The 19,311-nt window shown below is 36.2% G+C and overlaps 1 protein-coding gene across 1 annotated transcript; it reads right to left on the minus strand.

Annotated features, from left to right (window-relative positions):
* Positions 1-508: 508 nt before the first annotated feature.
* Positions 509-18,987, minus strand: LOC139151669 (saccharopine dehydrogenase-like oxidoreductase). The gene is made up of 11 exons (XM_070724613.1): positions 18,766-18,987; positions 14,972-15,078; positions 13,641-13,721; positions 11,559-11,688; positions 9,085-9,134; positions 7,945-8,075; positions 3,995-4,112; positions 2,865-2,984; positions 1,987-2,152; positions 1,635-1,716; positions 509-787 (listed from the first exon to the last, which is right to left on the minus strand). The coding sequence occupies exons 1-11, from the start codon at positions 18,944-18,946 to the stop codon at positions 679-681; spliced, it is 1,275 nt and encodes a 424-aa protein (XP_070580714.1). The 5' UTR covers positions 18,947-18,987; the 3' UTR covers positions 509-678.
* Between the last annotated feature and the right edge of the window lie 324 nt (positions 18,988-19,311).

Here is a 19,311-nt window from a genome sequence, read left to right on the forward strand (position 1 = left end):
AATAATTGGCTGCATGGTCAAGATGCAGAGTCACTGTTTGTTGTCTGCTGCTTTTGTAGTATTGTGAAATATAGTAAGTTTAAAGCTGGTATTTAAAAAAATACAATTTAAACTGATCAAGATTTATTCAGATGTATAGCATGCTGTTTGTGTTGAAGATTACATACATGCATATTTATGCTTTGGCTCATATATTGCACAATATATGAACATCTGTTTTATTACTACTAGTACACACCATCACCTGCTGGAAAATGAACTTATATCAAGTATTAAAGGTATACAGTCACCTGTAACCTAAATATGCGCATATATGGTCAAAGGGGCGTTCCTTGGTATTCAAAGTGCCCATGTGAGGGCGCTGTTTTTAAAAAGCGGACACCCGCTTAAAATCTGTGATTGGTTAGATTTTCTCTTTCCATGGTAACTGTGGCAAAATTGGACAGGTGACAGTATACCAAGTTTTAATGGTCAGTCAGTTAGCCCTGTCTGACCGGTGAAAGTGTCTCAAATTATTGATGCACCCAGGATGGTGTTACGATATATCATGTTGTATTCAACTTTATCCTGCCCTATAAAGCTACAAAAAATTTCAGTTATCATATTTCTTTGGTTTACAATCAAGCGGGATTCTATCATTATCCATAGTGGTTGGTTTGTTTGACAGAAGTTTCCATGTTATTTCTGGGTAGCTTCGCTGACGACTGTAAACTTGATACCATGCTCAACCAACTTTTCAATTAATGTTGTCTTGGCATACGCTGCACCTGGGCTGTACACACCACCACTGCAAAGGAAGAGAAAAGCTACACATAATCAAAGCTCATAAATATATGCTATTAATCAAACATTCTGAGTTGGTTCCAAAATGTCATCCCTGAAACAAATATTAATCATGAAATATCAACACCACCTAAAAATACAGTATAATGGTTTGTCCCAATCACCACATTATGGAAGCTACACTTGATAGTAATATTTTCCTTGCATTACGGCACCTAGTCTAGAGTGCTTTCAAAAGTTACATGTCAAAAGTGTAATAATTTACAGTGAATTGCTTTGAAGCATTGGCATTAGACGAACCAGACATATTGTCTAAATTGAGGTATTGCCAACACTGTCAGGTGCAATTATCAGCTAAGCGGTAACACGAGTCGATCATAAAGGAACCAACTCTGCCAAAGTTGAAACACTGTCTGCTATCAGGAGGGCAGACGTAGTCAAAACAACAGCACCACATACGTCCAAACACTGTCCAAGTCATATCACTTACTTTCAGGTGTAGTTGTTTTGCCTACATCTGACCCGCTGCAAGACAATGTTTCAACTTCGGCAGAATTGATTTCTCTGTGGTCGACTGGAATTACTGTTAAGCTGATAATTACACCTGACAGTGTTGGCAACACCTTAATTTAGACAATATGTCTGGTTCGTCTAATGCCAATGCTTCAAAGCAATTCACTGTATATATGCAGGTAACAACGGGGTGTCATAACAACTATCTGACTAAATCTTGTAATATACCTATGTCAGCTTATCTTGCTGATTGCTTACTTTATACTGCTGTGATTACTGATGGAGCATGCGATAAATTCATAAGAGTTTGAAAAAAGTGTGTGCTTTTTGTGTCCTACCTGTTTGGTAACAGACTCTGTTCTGAGAGTAGTATCTTAGCAGCCTGTACCATAGCAATAGGAGTGGTAACATAACCAGGTTCTGTAGTGAGTAGACAGATGCAAATAAACTATAATCTTTCACGTTGTAAATTTTTGCTGCAGCAATTGGTTCATGGTCCAGCAAACTTGGTATAACTACATTGCTAATACTCTGACCAGTCATTCACTTTGGCATGAGAATCACCTCCAACAGAAGATCTTCCCTTGTATTTAGAGTCAGACAAATTTGAATGCTTCAAGGAGGCTGATGTATCAGAGTTATTGGAAAATTTTGTATTCAGGCTTTAGGAATTGAGGAATTAGTTATTACCTGGTCCTGTGACCTTGGTAACCATTTTCATATCATGCTTCTCAGTATTTTCTCCCTTTTTGCTGAATCCTTCTCCATAGAATGTCATAGAAAAGCTAACATCTTCCATCTGTTCCCTTGAAGGCCCTTCATGACTTACAAGTCCAAGAGTGAACAACTTTGGATACTGACCGATGGATAATAACAAGAAGTGGACAACAGTGAAATGAAAAGATAAAAAAGTTTGTGGATAGAATATCTAGACAAAGCAATCATATCTATCGTTACACTTTCTTGAACAGATTTTTGCTGAACATTTTTATTAAGACATATTAATCGACAAATATCCCTAAGTATTTTGTGATGTCTTCGCTAGGTGACTACCGGTATAAGTGTAGTATGTTGTGAGTTTGAATCCTATTGAGAAATTATTGAATTTTCTATCCTGGGTTGATAGTTCTGCTGGTGGACAGAATTATCCCAAAGGCTGTGTAAAGCGCAGTTTCACAAAGACTGTGCAATGTATTATAGTGAGTGCTTCATGAACTTTACCGTGTATGTAAGGGTCGCGGTCAGAAAAATTGTAAAAACTTAGCTTGGCTATTAACCACGGTTTTCAAAAGTGAGGAATAAGTCAAGCAGTTTTGACTGTGATGTCTTCTCTATGAGACTTGGTGATGTATGTTGTGAGTTCAAATCTGATCAAGAAATTACTGAATTTACTTTTGCTTATAAGTCCACTGAGTAATTCTTCAAGTTCAAGTGTCCTCACAAAAACGGAGGTCATTTTTAGACTATTGAATTTGCTAACATCTGCTTAAACAGCCTTCTTTAATTGGTTTGACACATAATTTTTCTGAAAGTAAACCAAGTATTTATCAGATGTATATCTAACTCACCTTTTCCAAAAGTGTCCTACCAAATTTAAATTTGGCAAGCATACCAAATATCGAACCAAATACAAACAATGAAATCAGGGACAATAGACCAGCAACAGTGACATAGGCACCAAACTGTATCTGTATAGTAAAGAAAAAAGTCAAAACATTAAAAGTTAAAATAGGTAATTGGAAAAACAAGCAACCTTGCAGCCTATATCCCCACTCCTTAATGATATTTAAGCTAATTAAGATAACAAGTGTGGCTGGTTTGTCAATGAAAAGAATACTGATGAACATCAGACACATTTGAATCTGAAGCAAATTTCTGAATGTGCGGTAGATTATTTTGGGAGATGAGAAAGTCCAACTGTGATCATTAGCATACAATGTATATCAGTGTATGCTTTACCTGGGTGCTAACATTTAACAATAGCTTAACTGTCCAGAAAAATTTTGTTTGACCAAACCAGCAAATATTCCCCAAAAATATAAGTATGCCAGTTATATCACAATTTCAACGAATCTTCGTCTGATCATCTCCACAAGCCTGCATATGAAAGCAATCAGATAAAGAGATCCAAAGAAGATGATTTTTAGCTATTATAAATTATAATCTATAGAAGCAATTTGGATGGGTATCCGTACTGTATCCAGCATCAGTCTGCATGTATCTCTGTCTGTATGTATGTACATTTATGTCTGTATTAAATGTCGATTTGTGAGGATGTCCGTCCACTATTTTGAGAACTGCAGTACATACAGACTTGATATTTGGTGTCTAGATGCATCATATTATTATAGCAAAGGTCTTTTTTCATGTTTATAATATTGTTGAAGATATACAGGCAAATTAGCTCAAAAAGCTTTTTTTGGTCAAAAATCTTCTTCATAACCACTGGTCAGACAGCTTTGATATACAGGTCCAAGGGGATGACCTCACTCAGATTTGTTCAAACTATGATGAAATATGTACATTTATGTTTTTAAGGCAAATTTTGTCAATTTTGGTCAAAAAGTCTTTCAAAATCTTCTTCAAAACTGCTTATCGGACAGCTTTGATATTCAGTATACTAGACTACAGATGCCCTTATTGAGATTTGTCCAAATTGTGATGAAATATGTAAATTTTTAAGGCAACAAGCACTCACTGGTCTCTGTGTTTCTTTCTCATAATGGAATTTTTGTGATCTCCGTACAACAGATGCATCAGCACCTAGAAATGGAACACACCATTTATTGACATCAGGGCTGAAAAATGCCATTCCTCTGTAAAAAGAATAAAATATGTAGCGATGAACAATAGACAATTCTACCAAGTGCACTGTGCAGTGCGGGTTGAAATTTCATTTTGTGCGCTTAATAGCGGATGCACTGAACGCGTTCCCGGTCTGCTTGCGATCACTCAAAGCAGTGCGCGAGAAGCATCCCAAAAACGCCTAAATTTCAACATTTTTCCTGGTTAAGTTGGACTGAGAAGGTGTATAATAATAAGGTTATTCACAAAATACCGGAATTTATGTCCGAGTACATCGTACGCTTCAGTAATGTCCTCGATGCTACGCATTGTGGACAATACCTCTGCTGCACGATGTACTCGGACATCAATCCCGGTATTTTGTGAATAACCTTACATTATTATATTGCATCATTTCTAAGTAAGGTACCAACAAACTTAACATCAAGAATCATTGCTCCAGAATGTTTTATTTTGGCCATTCGTACATTTCCAACTTCACTTGCATACATTTTCAAATCAACGTGTTCATTTAAACCAAGCCACATCTATGACCAAGGATGCATCTGCATAACAAATACTACAGTTATACTGTAAATGCAGTGGATCTTAAGATTTTGCAGAATACAGTCAGACATATAGACAACTGACATGCCCATTTTTTTATGCATAATATTTTTTTAAACCAGTGTTTCCTATGTAAAACATGTAATTTGATCATTTTTAAATTCCGGAATTGTCAAGTTAAAATAGATCTGGATCACTTTCAGTCAAATGATAACTATGCAGCCAGCAACTTCATTAACAATAGACATCAAATCAGGTCCAATATCATTCTCATTCAAGGTAACTATGAAATTTACCAGGTCCAAGGAACATATCGAAAATGACAAAGGCAATGGGGTCATCTTGAACCACGAAATAGTGGTGGTACCAGGTGTCCGGAATGGGTAAGCGTACCCTGCCAGCTAGCTGCACCCGTCAAGATTGACCCAAAGCGACAAATCCATTGTTATTTGGTGAATTCACCAAATTACTTTTGTGAGTCAAAATTTGGTATGCTGTCACTCATCATTTGAGTAACAGACAGGTCATATTTTGATACAACATCTCTGTATCTACCATAGAACTTCTTAAATGATTTCACGCATCTACTTTCTGAGAATCCTTGCCTCACTAACTTTTGAGCTAATAGGCTGTGTCTAACTCGAAAGTCTTCATATGAATTGCATGCTCTACTGTATCTAAGGAGTTGTGAAATATACACACCATAAGCTGGAGATGATGGTATATTGCTCGACAAAAAGGGAAAGTTTATGATTTCAAAATTGAAATCGTCTCTTTTGTCATACAGCTTAGTATATAGTGTATTTTGTCTAATTTCAAGAAATACGTTTAGGTATGATGCCGAGTCCACACTTTCAGTTGTTTCTTTTATTTCTAAATCATCTGGGTAGATTTGGTGTAGATAATTGGATATACCAGGATTGTACCATTGGATCCAGAGCATGCAACTTTCAATATATGAGGCATGTAAAGCTAAATGCAAGCTACATGTAATGCGTATATAGTATGCTAAAATGTCATATCTGATAATTAAGTATTAAATATACAATTCTGTGTCACACTCTCCATCAACTCAAACTACATTTATAATACACATCTAAATCTGAAGTTAGAAAATAGGGCCAATGGCACATAGCTACTATAGACATGGATCGTATGGAAGACGTACATAGCATAATACCAGGTAAAGTGAGTACAGAGGTCCTTTGACAATATTCTTTTGGTAAAATTGTTTAAGAACCTACTGAGAGGGGTTCTTTCAATTTTTGTATAATTGATTGTCTTTTGCTGTAGTTTCAAAAAGTGTGTGTCAAATGGCGATAAGCAGTTTCCTCTGCTTTGAATGTTTTACATGTTGTCCACAACGGAGGCATTCTCTCACCAGTTTTGTTTGATTTGTGTAACTCTGGTTATCTGAAGAGTGGCAGACTGTTTAATCATAATTGCTATGCTGAAGATTTCATTATCATCAGTCCATCCAGTAGACTTGCAATTACTTTTTCATATTTGTTGCTTCTATAGTGTTGAACAAGATTTATCATTTATGATCAGAAAAAAATGGTTAGTGTGATTATGATTTGGAGCATCAAACACTTCAATATCCCAACATCTGACTTAGAGGGACAAAGTCGGCCATTTTTCATGAATTTCGTTTGATACGAGATGCTACTTGTATTGTTTGACATGTTGAAAGATACTGGATCAACGGGTGACCATACATGAAACCATTGTGAGAATGAATAAATGGTCATGACTATTTATTAAATAATTCTCACCATGGTTTCATTTGTCGTGTCTAAATCTGGGTTCAAATATATGCATGGTCACTCATTCATTCAGTATCTTTCAACATGTCAAACAATATAAGTAGTATCTCGTATCAAACAAAATTCTAGCCTAGAATTCTATTCGTCCGCTTGCCTCCGTACCTCCGACTCACTACCGTCTAGTCTCGTGAGCAGTATTTCGAGCTAGAGTTGTAAAAACTGCTCATTTGAATGTCAATGGTCGCCAACTGAGACCCTGACGTCACTAGCGTCCCTTTCAAAGTCAATCACTGAAAATGACCCTCTCATGATTGGCCTATGACTTGGTTGGGCAGAGCTGCAGTGTCAACACAATTAACATATTTGACATCATATTAATTAGCTCTGCCCAACCAAGTCATAGGCCAATCATGAGAGGGTCATTTTCAGTGATTGACTTTGAAAGGGATGCTAGTGACGTCAGGGTCTCAGTTGGCGACCATTGACATTCAAATGAGCAGTTTTTAAAACTCTAGCTCGAAATACTGCTCACGAGACTAGACGGTAGTGGGTCGGAGGTACGGAGGCAAGGGGACGAATAGAATTCTAGGCAAACAAAATTCATGAAAAAATGGCCAACTTTGTCCCTTTAATGGGCAGAAGCTTTTTTATTGATAAATACAAATATCTTTGTGTTTCCATATTTGGCTACTTCATGTAAAACTGCATTCATTGTATACTTGTGGTAACTTTCTTCCTGAATGTTTGCTTACTGTTCTGCCCTAGCTGAGTTAGGTTATTCCAATTCTTTTGCACAAATCTTTATTTTTGTCCCCTTTGGTCTACTTTTGCAAAAAGTTCATTCGACAAAAGTCCATGTAGCATATAATGTTTGTTTTGGGAAAACTTTTTAATTTGTCTTGGCATCATAGCAAGTACTATATTTGTTATATTTTATACTTTCTGTATCTTCTTGTGAGTTAATGAATAAGGATATCTTGAATTTTATCAACAGAATCAACAGATCTGACAAGTTTTATATATTGAGTGTTTATATCTACACACACAGATCTCATTCTGGTGCTGGCTTTGGAGACAGGTTTTATAGTACCGTAATGTTTTTCATTTTCTTTTGTTCTAGACCATTTGCTTACTGGATGTTTTGTTGTAATGACAGAAAACGCAATTAAACACAATACAATAATGCTTTTTTATTTCTATGGGCCTAGAGCCTGATTCAAATCAATAAATAAAATACACCAAAACTAAAGGCAAAGGATGCATAATAAATTTCACAGGAATTTCTGAATGAAGACATGTGGAAATCGATGAAGGTAAATAGAAGTTGGAGGGTGTAGCCAAACACAAGCAAGTGTACAAAATGGCAGATGAACAAAGTGACTTGATCTTTACAAGGGCTTCAAAAAGCATGACTTGACATCTGAGAATCAAGTTTTAATTACAAGAAAAAGATATTTTATTCATATTTCCAAACTTTTCTTGTTTTGCTTTTCCTTTCATTCCAACAAATCATAATGGAATATCAACTTACCTTCTTTGAAGCCTTGGTTTCAACTTGGGCAGAGGCTGCGTATTTAACACTTTTCGAATTTCTTTTAATTTGTCCTGATCAGCAAAGCCGTGTATTGCTGACTGCCATGTAGCATAATGGATTACCATACCCTAAAAAGTAATCAGGTAGAGACACTATAATGAAAATTACAGGGTTGTTGGTTATATCTAATATTGCCATTTTCATAAATTACCAACTTTTCATAATGGTGAATCCGTAAGGATTTAAGAATTCAAAAGATGACAACATTTAAATTTTCATTTAAAAATTATAAGAAGATATTGAAAGCTGTTTCAATAAAGATTAAATTCGGTCAAAAATGAACAAATTGGCCTGTAAAATTCAAACATGCAAATTTAACTGTCTTTGAATTAATGTGAATGAGTTTGTCGAAGCACCTTCAGATAAGATTAGCTACCGGTATTGGTTAGTCTGTTTCAGAAAAGACCGCACAAAAAATGAAAAATTTCTGTCAAAACAATTAAATATGCATATTTCAGTATCCATCTGAACAAGTTTTCTCAGAAGAACAAAAATGACCAAAAATGACAAACTTTGCCTAAAATTTTTAAATTTGCAAATTTCATCATGCCTTGTAAGCTGAATAAGATCAGCTCTATCAACCTATATATCAATTTTGACAGCTATTCGACAAGCAGCTTATAAAGGTTACTGTGGATGATTTTCAAATCTTTTTGATGAAAAATAGCAAAAATGCAATGTCAATGACTCTGGCAATGACACTGTCAACAAACACTCAAACAATGCTAACATTGGATAATGAGTACATGTATTCTGGACATTGCACTGTAATATCACAGATTACCAACATTCATACCAATCTGCACATCATTACACACCAGTAGATATAACATACATACAAACACACATAGATAGATAGATACATACATACATACATAAATACATGTACATAAATACATCCCTCCATCCATACATACATATATACACACATATTTACATAAATACACGTATAGCAAATAAGAACTACAAATTCAATCACACAAATGCTTTACAAACTTCTTGAAAATTAAAAATTGGCAAAAGACAGCAAAAGTCCTAGATGTAGTATTCCATCTGCTCAAGTCTTTTTCTTGTTACCTTGGAACCAGTATGAAATGTCAAATAATTTTCCACTGTGTTCACTTCTCCTGCAAAGTAACAAATATGCAAAATTAACAATGTTAATATTACCATTCTGTCTTTATCATAACAAATGATAAAAATAGCGTCAATGACACTGTAGCTCCCATCCTGGACTATTTAGTGTTTGTTCTCTGGTCAGATATTTGAACATGTGTGAAAGGGATAAAGTGCATGAAGTGAAAATACTTAAATGTAATGTACTGGAGACAGTGAATATGTTTAATGTATTTATTCAGAATATAAAATGAAAAAATACAGAATTAGAAATATCGAATACTGTGATACAACCATTAACTCAACAAGTCATTGACAATGACATAGTCCCCACTTGTAATAGGAGTATGAGTCTTGTTGGGGCAGGGAAATGTGGTCTTTAAGAAGTATCACTGGAGTGTATATGTTGAGATCTATGGGCACAAAGGTCTATGTCGTTGTTCCCAATTTGAAACACATGAGGCATGTCTAAGTTATGGTTCTAAATCGGGAAAAAAGATCAGACCTCTAGCAGTATTGGCCAGCCAAGAAATACATATGCGCATAATAAATGAGGTACAAGATGTGACATCTTAAGGTCTAATATCCTATCAAATTGGAGGGTATAGAACTTGTGGCTACTGAGATATGCATATATATGTATAATCAAGGTCAAAGGTCATCGAGGTCACATGACATTTTGAAAAAAAAATTATATTGCTAATCAATCCCTATATGCCAAAAAATCAGACCTCTAGCTCTATTCGCTTGCCCAGAATTAGATGTGTGCAAAATTAATGAGGTAAAGCGTGTGTTGTCATAAGGTCTCCCATCCTACTAAATACAAAGGACATAGCACTTGTGGTTACTTATTTATCGACATAAACATATATTTTAGGTAAAAGGTCATCGAGGTCACATGACATTTGGTCAAAAAATTTTCTCCTATAGTTATCCCTATATACCAAAAATCAGACATCCAGCTCTATTGGCTTGCTCAGAATGAGATATGTGCATAATTAATGAGGTACAGTATGTGGTGTCATAAGGTGTCCAATCATACCAAATATGAAGGGTGTAGCACTTGTGGTTACTGAGTTATGGACAAATATGTATATTTGAGGTCAAAGGTCACCAAGGTCAGGTGACATTTTGTCAAAAAAATTGTATTGCTAAGTTATCCCTATATACCAAAAATCAGACCTCTAGCTCTATTGGCTCGCTCAAAATTAGATATGCACATAATTAATGACGTACAATATGTGGCGTCATAAGGTGTCCCATCATACCATATATGAAGGGTGGTAGCACTTGTGGTTACTGAGTTATGGACAAATATGTATATTTGAGGTCAAAGGTCATCGAGGTCACATGACATTTTGTCAAAATATCTGAGATATCTGCGTGAACGGATGGACGAACAGACGGACATGACCCAATCTATAAGCCCACTGGACTTCATCTGTGGGGACTAAAAATTGTGTCACTGCATCCTTTTTGCAATATGAATACGATGAGAAACTAAATTTTTATTTTTCATGGCCTTATACATGGGAGTCTATGGACGTGTAAACTAAAAATATGCAAATTTCACCACGATTTGCCCAAATTTGGGAAAGGTCACTCCTATGCACTTCCATACCAAGTTTTAAATCAATCGGACTTGTGTTTCAGAGAAGAAGATTTTTTGACCAAAAATGGGAGAAAATTACAAAAAAATTCATGAAAAAAGCAAGTCCAAGATACTGACCCAAGATGTGCACAATCATTTCAGGTCAGCCCAAAGTAGTTACATGCTAATTTTTCATGTAATCTGCTCAGTGGTTATTGAGTTTTTCAATTTTTACTGTTTTTACATTTTTTCACTTAATTTGCATATTTTTGGCAATGACAACTTCATTTGAACAAAATCTCATCTACAGCCCATCATCCATGTACACACCAAATATCAAGATGAAATGTGCAGCGGTTTTGGAGTTTTTGATGTTGACGGACAGACATACAGACATACAGACAGTTCCCTAGCCTATAAGAATAGCTTCCATTGCCATATGTACTTATGGCTATGGGAGATAAAAATTAACCTGGCGACGTAGAAAAATTATCAATAGTCTAAAGAAGATATCAATTTGCCCCAACCTTGTAAATTTCTGTGATGAGAGTAAATGTACAGCGTACTGAATACTGAGGGTTGTACTTTATAATCAACCAAGGCACTGCTGTAAAGTATGGCTAGCTTTGTAGCAAACAGGTTGTATCATTTGCAAAGTATGCAAGCCATATCATACAGAGAAACGATATAGCTGTCATGTTTGACTTCAGAATGAACTTGGCTATGTGGTCATGATGTCAATGTTATTGGACGATTTATTTAACACTGTTTCACTTTCAGTGCACCTGTGAAATAATTCCATTTCTGACAATATCAAAACATAGAAATCAAAATATCTAAGCACCTGGAAATTTTTGTCGCATAAACTCAACACCCATGTCAGCTGGAATGCTATCAAAACCACAGCTTCCTACCACATAAACATTATTCTCTTTAGCTTTGTCGTGGTATTTCAGTTGCATTTTTTCAAGAAACTGAAAACAAGCAGAAAAAGACATTTCAAGTGTTAATTACATGCAACTACTTCTGTAACATATTGAATTTCATCATACAGCATTTTTTTGGTATCAACTAAATCAAATAATTATATAGTGACACTCAGTCCAATAACCTTGGGTATTATACCATTTTTACACTCTGATAATAATCTCAGTCTTTTGACCAATCAGATTTCTTGTGCCATAATTCAAACGCAATATGTTTTGTTTGCCATGTAAAGGGTCCATACACTCAAGGTCCCTTACATGAAATTAACCCTTTAAGCACTGTAATTTTTCCCCAAAAAACATCAGGGCAACATTTTACAATTTTTTTGAATTTTCCTGTCATTTTTTCCATGATTTTGGACCAAATGGACATAAATTTTTATTGGCATGCATGCACTTTTTAACCAAAATTTTGGGGAAAAAAAATTGTCTAGATCTGAAAGACGTTGTTGGCGTTGTAAAGTATAAATGCGACAAAAATGGACTTTGGCACTCAAAGGGTTAAAGGACTGTCAAGGACATTCCAGGAGTGTATACCAACCCTATAGTAACAGTGGTCACTTTGTTGTTAAGTCTCAGTTTTCACATCATTTACATTCCTGTTCATTTTTACGTTGAAGGTATACAGTCACCTGTATTCTAAATACGCCCATATATGGTCAAAGGGGCGTTCCTTGGTATTCAAAATGCCCATGTGAGGGCGCTGATTTCTAAAAGGCGGCCAACCGCTTAAAATTTGTGATTGGTTAGATTTTCTCTTTCCATGGTAACTGTGGCAAAATTGGAACAGGTGACAGTATACCTTTAATGCAATGGATGCTTGGACAGTGGAGGTTTAAGTGAACAAATATTATTTCAATTGAACACTGCTGCTAGCATTTAACAACCATGATCATGCAAAGTCAGTTGAAATCACATTGATTTTAAGGGTACCTAGAAGCTAACATCAAGGAGTTATTATCCTGCCAAGACAGTGAAATCAAATATTATGTGCTTCTATAATATTACATAGGGCTCAGCCCTTGGTGTCGCGCCAGGGGTTAAGATCGGCAATGTGATTTGTATTTTTTGAATTATGATAAAATAGAATTAAAGTTTCATATACGTTTGTATGACTACTATGCCAAGTTACCCTCTGATGAAAGTAGTTCATGTACGTACACGACATCAAACCCTGCAGTGGTGCAGGTATAGATTTTCTGTAATGTGTAACAATATTGAACAAAAAATTGGCAATTTTTACCATGATAATAGCCTATGCGTTTAACAAGGGACGTACGCGTATTGTGCCATCATTATCATTGCAATGGTAACTGCAATGGCCTCCTCCCACTTGCTTTCTGTCTCAAAACTGGCAATTTTTTGAATCTAGTTATTGACACAGGGGGCGCTTTTCTAAAATTCAATCCCAGCACTCTTTGCATATCCCTCGTTCATATGCACGACACTTTTCTTCCTTTTTCCATTTTTTTAGACGTGATATCAACGATATTTTGTATCAGCGACAAGGTGGATAATAATGCTTACTGGATAATAAAAGAGAAATATTTTATTAATGGCATGTTATAAAATAATAATTTGCATGTTTCGTATTTGTTTATTTACAAGTACTCAAAAAACATGGCGGCGCCCATGAAAGTAGGGTACACTTCCGGTTACTCACATAGTATATTATGAATCTGCGCATGCGTAGTCAATAAGCTGCTGGCACGACTATAATAGCCAGCAAAGTCAAGGGACTTCTAGGGGTCAGCTCACACTACCATGACGAGCACAATTACATTATACTCTTGTATATGAGTCGACCATGCCAAGATAGACAAAATATTTTTTTGATTCTTTGATTAACACTATTGCTTGGCAGGATGGTAAGTTAGAGGTTCACAAGGAAATGGGTTAATTTTCCTCAGTACATAAGAATATTAGTCTCATATTGTTACCTGCGGTTCTCCACTGATGTCGATATGATGTGCTCCATTTTCAACACAAGCCTTCACAGTTTGTTCACCCCAAAATCGGTACTGTGAATGGTTAACAAAAAAATTACACATTGATTACACAAATTGATTACACATTCTATTGACATTAAAATGACATGTATCTATACTAAACTCAGTCTCATACTGATCAGTTCTATCTACAAAGCCTGACTATGTCTGGAAGTAAGCTTGAAAATATCTTTTTAACCCGTGAATGCTGTAATTTTTCCCGCCAAAATTTTGGTGCACCATTCACCAGTTTTTATGAATTTTTCTGAAATTCTCTTGATGATTTTGGACCAAACCATTACGGAAGGCTCCATTAACTTAGGAATACCCTACTTCCCTAGAGGATCAATTTCACAGACCTGCCTTTCCTACAATGGCACTACAATAGCACCAGCTGGATTAGATAAACATAACAATGGAACATTAACACCTTGGGGATTAAAAGTCTTCTGTTTGTCACCAAAGTTGCTCAGGCAAGGACTCGGGTTTCAGGTACCATGGAAGTTAATGCAGTCGTCCCCTAATGCGGACATCACATTTCATTAACTACAGTTTTTTTATCAAAATTTTGGCAAAAATCTGAAAAAATATTGACTTGGGTATATTTTATAAAGGCAACGAAACTTGACTTTGGCACTCAAAGGGTTAAGGCAAAGTCAAACTACATGTATGGGTAGATTTGCAATAATTGAAAAAACGAAAGCGTGAAAAAATTGAAGAAATATTAAATTTGAAGCCATAATTGGGTGATTTCTAAAAATAAATTATTCAATCAAAATTCATAAAAATATTCTCAGGAAATATAATTTTGTTTTTTCATCTATTCAAAAGTGAATAGCCTCTAATTAACACAAAGAACTATGGTGCTTGAAATTGATCTGTATGTTAATAATAATTGATTTAAATGTTTTAAAGTGGCAATTTATTTATATACATACATACAGGAGGTTCATTTTTAGCCAGACACTTGACTAACTAGCAAGGTAATCACTATTCTAAAAATCATACAATTCATTTTTCTCAAAATTTTAATATCACTCATTTCATTTAAAGTTTAATAGATATGATATGTAAAAGCACCTGTAAGAACCTACAAATCAAACTTTAAGCAAATCCAGGGTTAAATTTCTGAGAAGAACTTTTTTTAGAAAAAAATGGCAGATATGATAAAATTCACTGAAAATAGAATAATTATAGATATCACCATAAACAGAAAAAAAACCCATTTTGTTCCTACATAAAAATACCCCACTTGGATGCAGAGCTAGCTGATGAAAACTTACAGGTCCAACGCAATTCAGGAGCAGTTTGGTCTGTTTACACAATGCAGCCATGGAGTCTTCATCTGTTACATCTGCAATCAGTACCTCAATACCATCCAGTGATTTCCCTGACAAAAACGAACAAAACTCATGTATTCCAACCCTAGCACATGTTGGCAGTGGAAGTCAAACAAAAATTGTTGTAACATAAAGACATTAATACAGTCGCCATGCTGGTACTGGAGAAGGTGACAAAGTAAAAATTTTGGCTAGTAGATTGGAAAAATCTGGTGCCTATGAGAAATCAGCATGGCGGCAGGAAATATTATCTGCATATTTTTTTAGAACATGTGTGCACATATTATATGAGTGAGTTACCGAAATTTTAGGCCTCCCGCAAACTGTTACTGCAAATTTGCCGCAAGCTTTGCAGTAAATTTGCAGCAAACTATTTGCCGCAAATATGCGGGTGGTTCATTTTTCAGATGCAAATTAGGTTTCTTGTGAACTTGCTGCAAATATGCAGCAAACTCCCTGCTGCAACGTTGCTGCAAACTCTTTGCAGCAAATTTGCGGCACAATCCTTGCAGCAAACTTGCGGCAAATTAATTTGAATGTTACTGAAAATTTGCCGCAAACTCCATACAGCAAATTATTTTATTTGCGCTGACCATTGTTTCTCGTGAAACTGGTATTTCAGAGTTTAGTTGGATAAAACACATCTTGTGCTGTCCACAGTCCGCCAATATATAAATATTATTATCCAACTAAACTCTGAAATACCAGTTTCACGAGAAACAATGGTCAGCGCAAATAAAGTTATTATAAACAAAAAGATGACAGAGAAAAAAAGGTTAAATTCAATTGTGGTACAATTTATTTTATATGCCATGTTCATTTCATGCCACATAAGTGTCATGATCATGTCAAGATTTTCTTTTGACTTGAGAAGTTTCATGTAACATTTACATTACTGTCAAAGGCTGCGATTTGGCTTTCTGTTCTCTGAATTTCTTGTCCCCTTTAGTGTACCAGCAATGGATTCTGAAAAATATAAATCGTTCAGGGAAGAGTGTAAGTCTTTACCGTTTGACCAAACATTGTAAATTTCATGAAAGAAATCGATAATTATTTGAAAATGAGACAAAATCAAGTTGAAAAATTGAAGCAGAAAATGCATAAATATTCATGATCGAAATTAAATTAATAATGATTAAAATGTCCGACAGCGGACACTCGCCGTATGTTGTTTACATACACGACGGCGACAATCTGCAAAAATCTCTAGCACTTACTGTAAGTATTAACTGTTGTGAAACGAAAGTGAATTCAGTATGAATCAGTACTCAACGAAAATTTATCTTTAGGTAAGATTGCAATACAACGATTACAGAACATAATTATAGCGATCGATGTACAGACGAACGGTACATTGACTTACATTTCTGAACGGCTCGAGACGCTGGACGATTCCCGGTCCGGTTGCAGGTCTCACCGTGCTGTGTGTAAATACCGTACTCAGAAAATATAGTCGGCATCTTTACTGCCGCTCGCGTTCACAAATTTAGAACTCCGCCTGTCCCTGGTACTGTATACACGTTTTTGCAACTATGTGATATCATTTGGCTGGCGATTCCATAGAAAGATCACGAAATTGTCCACTAGAAAACTCCCTGCTCACAAGTACGCAGCCGACACTGGCCGATGGTACTAAAATCTAACTTCGCGCCGATCAAGCCTCATGACGATAACGGAAGTGCGATCTATAAATCATTACGCGATTGATAATGTAGTCCCGTTTTTAAATGCTGGAATTGACTCTACATCTGCACCAATCCGTTATATTTCATACTTAATATAGCATTTAATTTATTAGTTTAATGAAAATGGTTATTTTTATCATGGAAAGACTAAAAAGAGAGTAAAATTCTTTTAGCATGAAGATTCAATATCAATGCGCGAACTGACCTTGATGAACCGTGACCGGAGAGTGTAAACATGTCGGCTGCTCGCAGCTGATACACAGGACGTGTTGGACGTTGGTGAAGCGGCGCTTTGAATTTTCGTACAGCGACTCGGGATGGAGTGTAATCCTAAATCTCAAATTTGTGCTCGGCAATACAACTCTAACGCTGAAAACATGGACAAAAGCCTTTTACCTCGACCCATGTTATCAGAAGGCGAGATTTTGTCAGCGGCATCGATGGGACAGACTGTAAGCTGCAGACTGCAGTGCATTGTACGTACCGTATACATGTACTATATTGATGGGATGAATAGCTTGGAGCACAGCCACTACTCTGCTTGGAGGTAGTAGCGGAAACATTACTGTACAGATTTGCAGTAACAAAAGTCTACGACGTGTCCTTACAGACCATCATCAAACGCACATTTCGTTCGAAACTGTTTGCATTTTGGTATCATTCGCAGAAAATACAGGGTGTAACTTGCAAGACAGACAAGTCCCTGTTTCAAAAATTTGTTTCCCTAAAAATTCAGTTTTCGATCCAACCATAATTTACCCAACCAGATTGTCAAAGGGCACTTTTATTACATCATGTCACTACAGTATATACTATAGATGCACTCTATATCCATGCAATGCTTTCACCAGCATAACTGAAGCTGTTCTATTATCTAGCATTACCAGTTATTATAATTTAAAAAGTAGATATGTCTGTTATGAAATAAAGGAACATAAATATAAATGAAAGATCAATTTTATGTTGCTTACACATGACTGGTCACGAAGTGCAACAGTACTCAGTGTGTAGTGTGTACTCCCTGGTAATGAAATAGTGGGAAATATGTCAATCATGTGTTGCTGCATATTTGCAGCAATAATCTGGTTGCCGCAAATTTGCAGCAACTTAGTCGTTTACCGCAAATTTGCTGCAAACTGACTTAAGGGTTTGCAGGAGGGTCACATCTACCTGCAAACTTCTGCAACTCCTTCCTGCAAGCTATATGCTTGCTGCATATTTGCAGCAAACTTACGGCAATTTGAGTAGAAATAATTTTTGGTAAGGGAGGTTATGTGGTGGGAATTGTTTTGTGACTGTATGGAATAACAAAACCAAGGTACACAATACACTTTCACTAACTCAAGGGGAATTTCATCATATGCTGGTTTTGTTTTGTGCTGAAGTAAAAACATAACTTTTGATATCTTTGTACTCACAAAAAGTTTAAACTTCAAACAATAAAACAATTTGGAGAGTACAGTCATGTCTGGTGTGGACAATATCTGTAGACAAACTGCTTTGGTTCTTCATCCACAAAACCCTGATGTAGATCTACATAAAGTCACACAGAGGGACTGTGATAAAGTGGACTTTGGACTGTGGACTTTGGCGTTCCGTTTAGGTATCGACACAACCGGAACGATAACGCTGTTCCGCTATTACCTACGGTCGGTCCCTTCATAAGACTTCTCGTGCTATTTTAGACTTTCTCGGTGGTAGCTTTATGAATATACATAGACAAACCGCATACTCTAACAGGCTGTCGTATATTATTTGTAAATTGGCAGTGACGTTGACGCGTCGAGGGGGCGTGCCGCCAGACTAACGTGGCGTAGTGGGTATGGATTTGTACACTGTCACTGACAAGGCAGACAGCCCCTCTGGCGGCAAAGGCTAGGGGCGTTTGCCGTGTACTTAAACCGCAAGTGACTGTGGTAAATATACTGCTTAGTCTTCCTAAACAGCAGCTCATACAACTTTGTTAATATAACTTTGAGCTTTAAATGTGTTGTTGCGCAATAAAGTAACTGACGAGGGTTGTACTTTGTACTGCACTACTACAGTTCCCACCTGTTCGCAACTCGGCCTGTTTAAGAACGGCCGTCATCTTTGACTCACTGCGACCTGCTACCGCCCATTTAAAGTTAGGGTCTTCAGTGACTCTTGCAACTTCCTCAACAACAAATTGGCCGGTAAAGCCGCTTGCACCAAATACCACGAGATCAAACTTCTTTTCGGTGGAGGCCGCCATGTTTGATAGCCTCTGATTTTGTGCTCGCACGCAACAGGACAGCGTCCTCTGCAGTTCATCCTGGCAAGAGCGGAAGGAACGCCTGGCGCGTTCGGCTATAATCACAGGCAATGAATAACAGTAAACAAGTAAATAAAAAATAGAAAATAAAAAAAATCTAAAAAAAACAAGATAAAAATAGATCGAATAAACAAAACAGAAAAGGTAAAACAACACAAGTAAACAAAAGACTGATTAATCAATTGTGAGATGGAAAAATAAAAAAATCAGAAGAGCAAAAGCAGAATAAACAAAAAACAAGTAATAAAAACAAACAAGCAAGCAAGCAAACAAACAAACATCTGATGGACCAATTGTGAGACTTC

The sequence above is a fragment of the Ptychodera flava genome, chromosome 15, assembly GCF_041260155.1.
Source record: "Ptychodera flava strain L36383 chromosome 15, AS_Pfla_20210202, whole genome shotgun sequence".
Lineage (NCBI taxonomy): Eukaryota > Metazoa > Hemichordata > Enteropneusta > Ptychoderidae > Ptychodera > Ptychodera flava.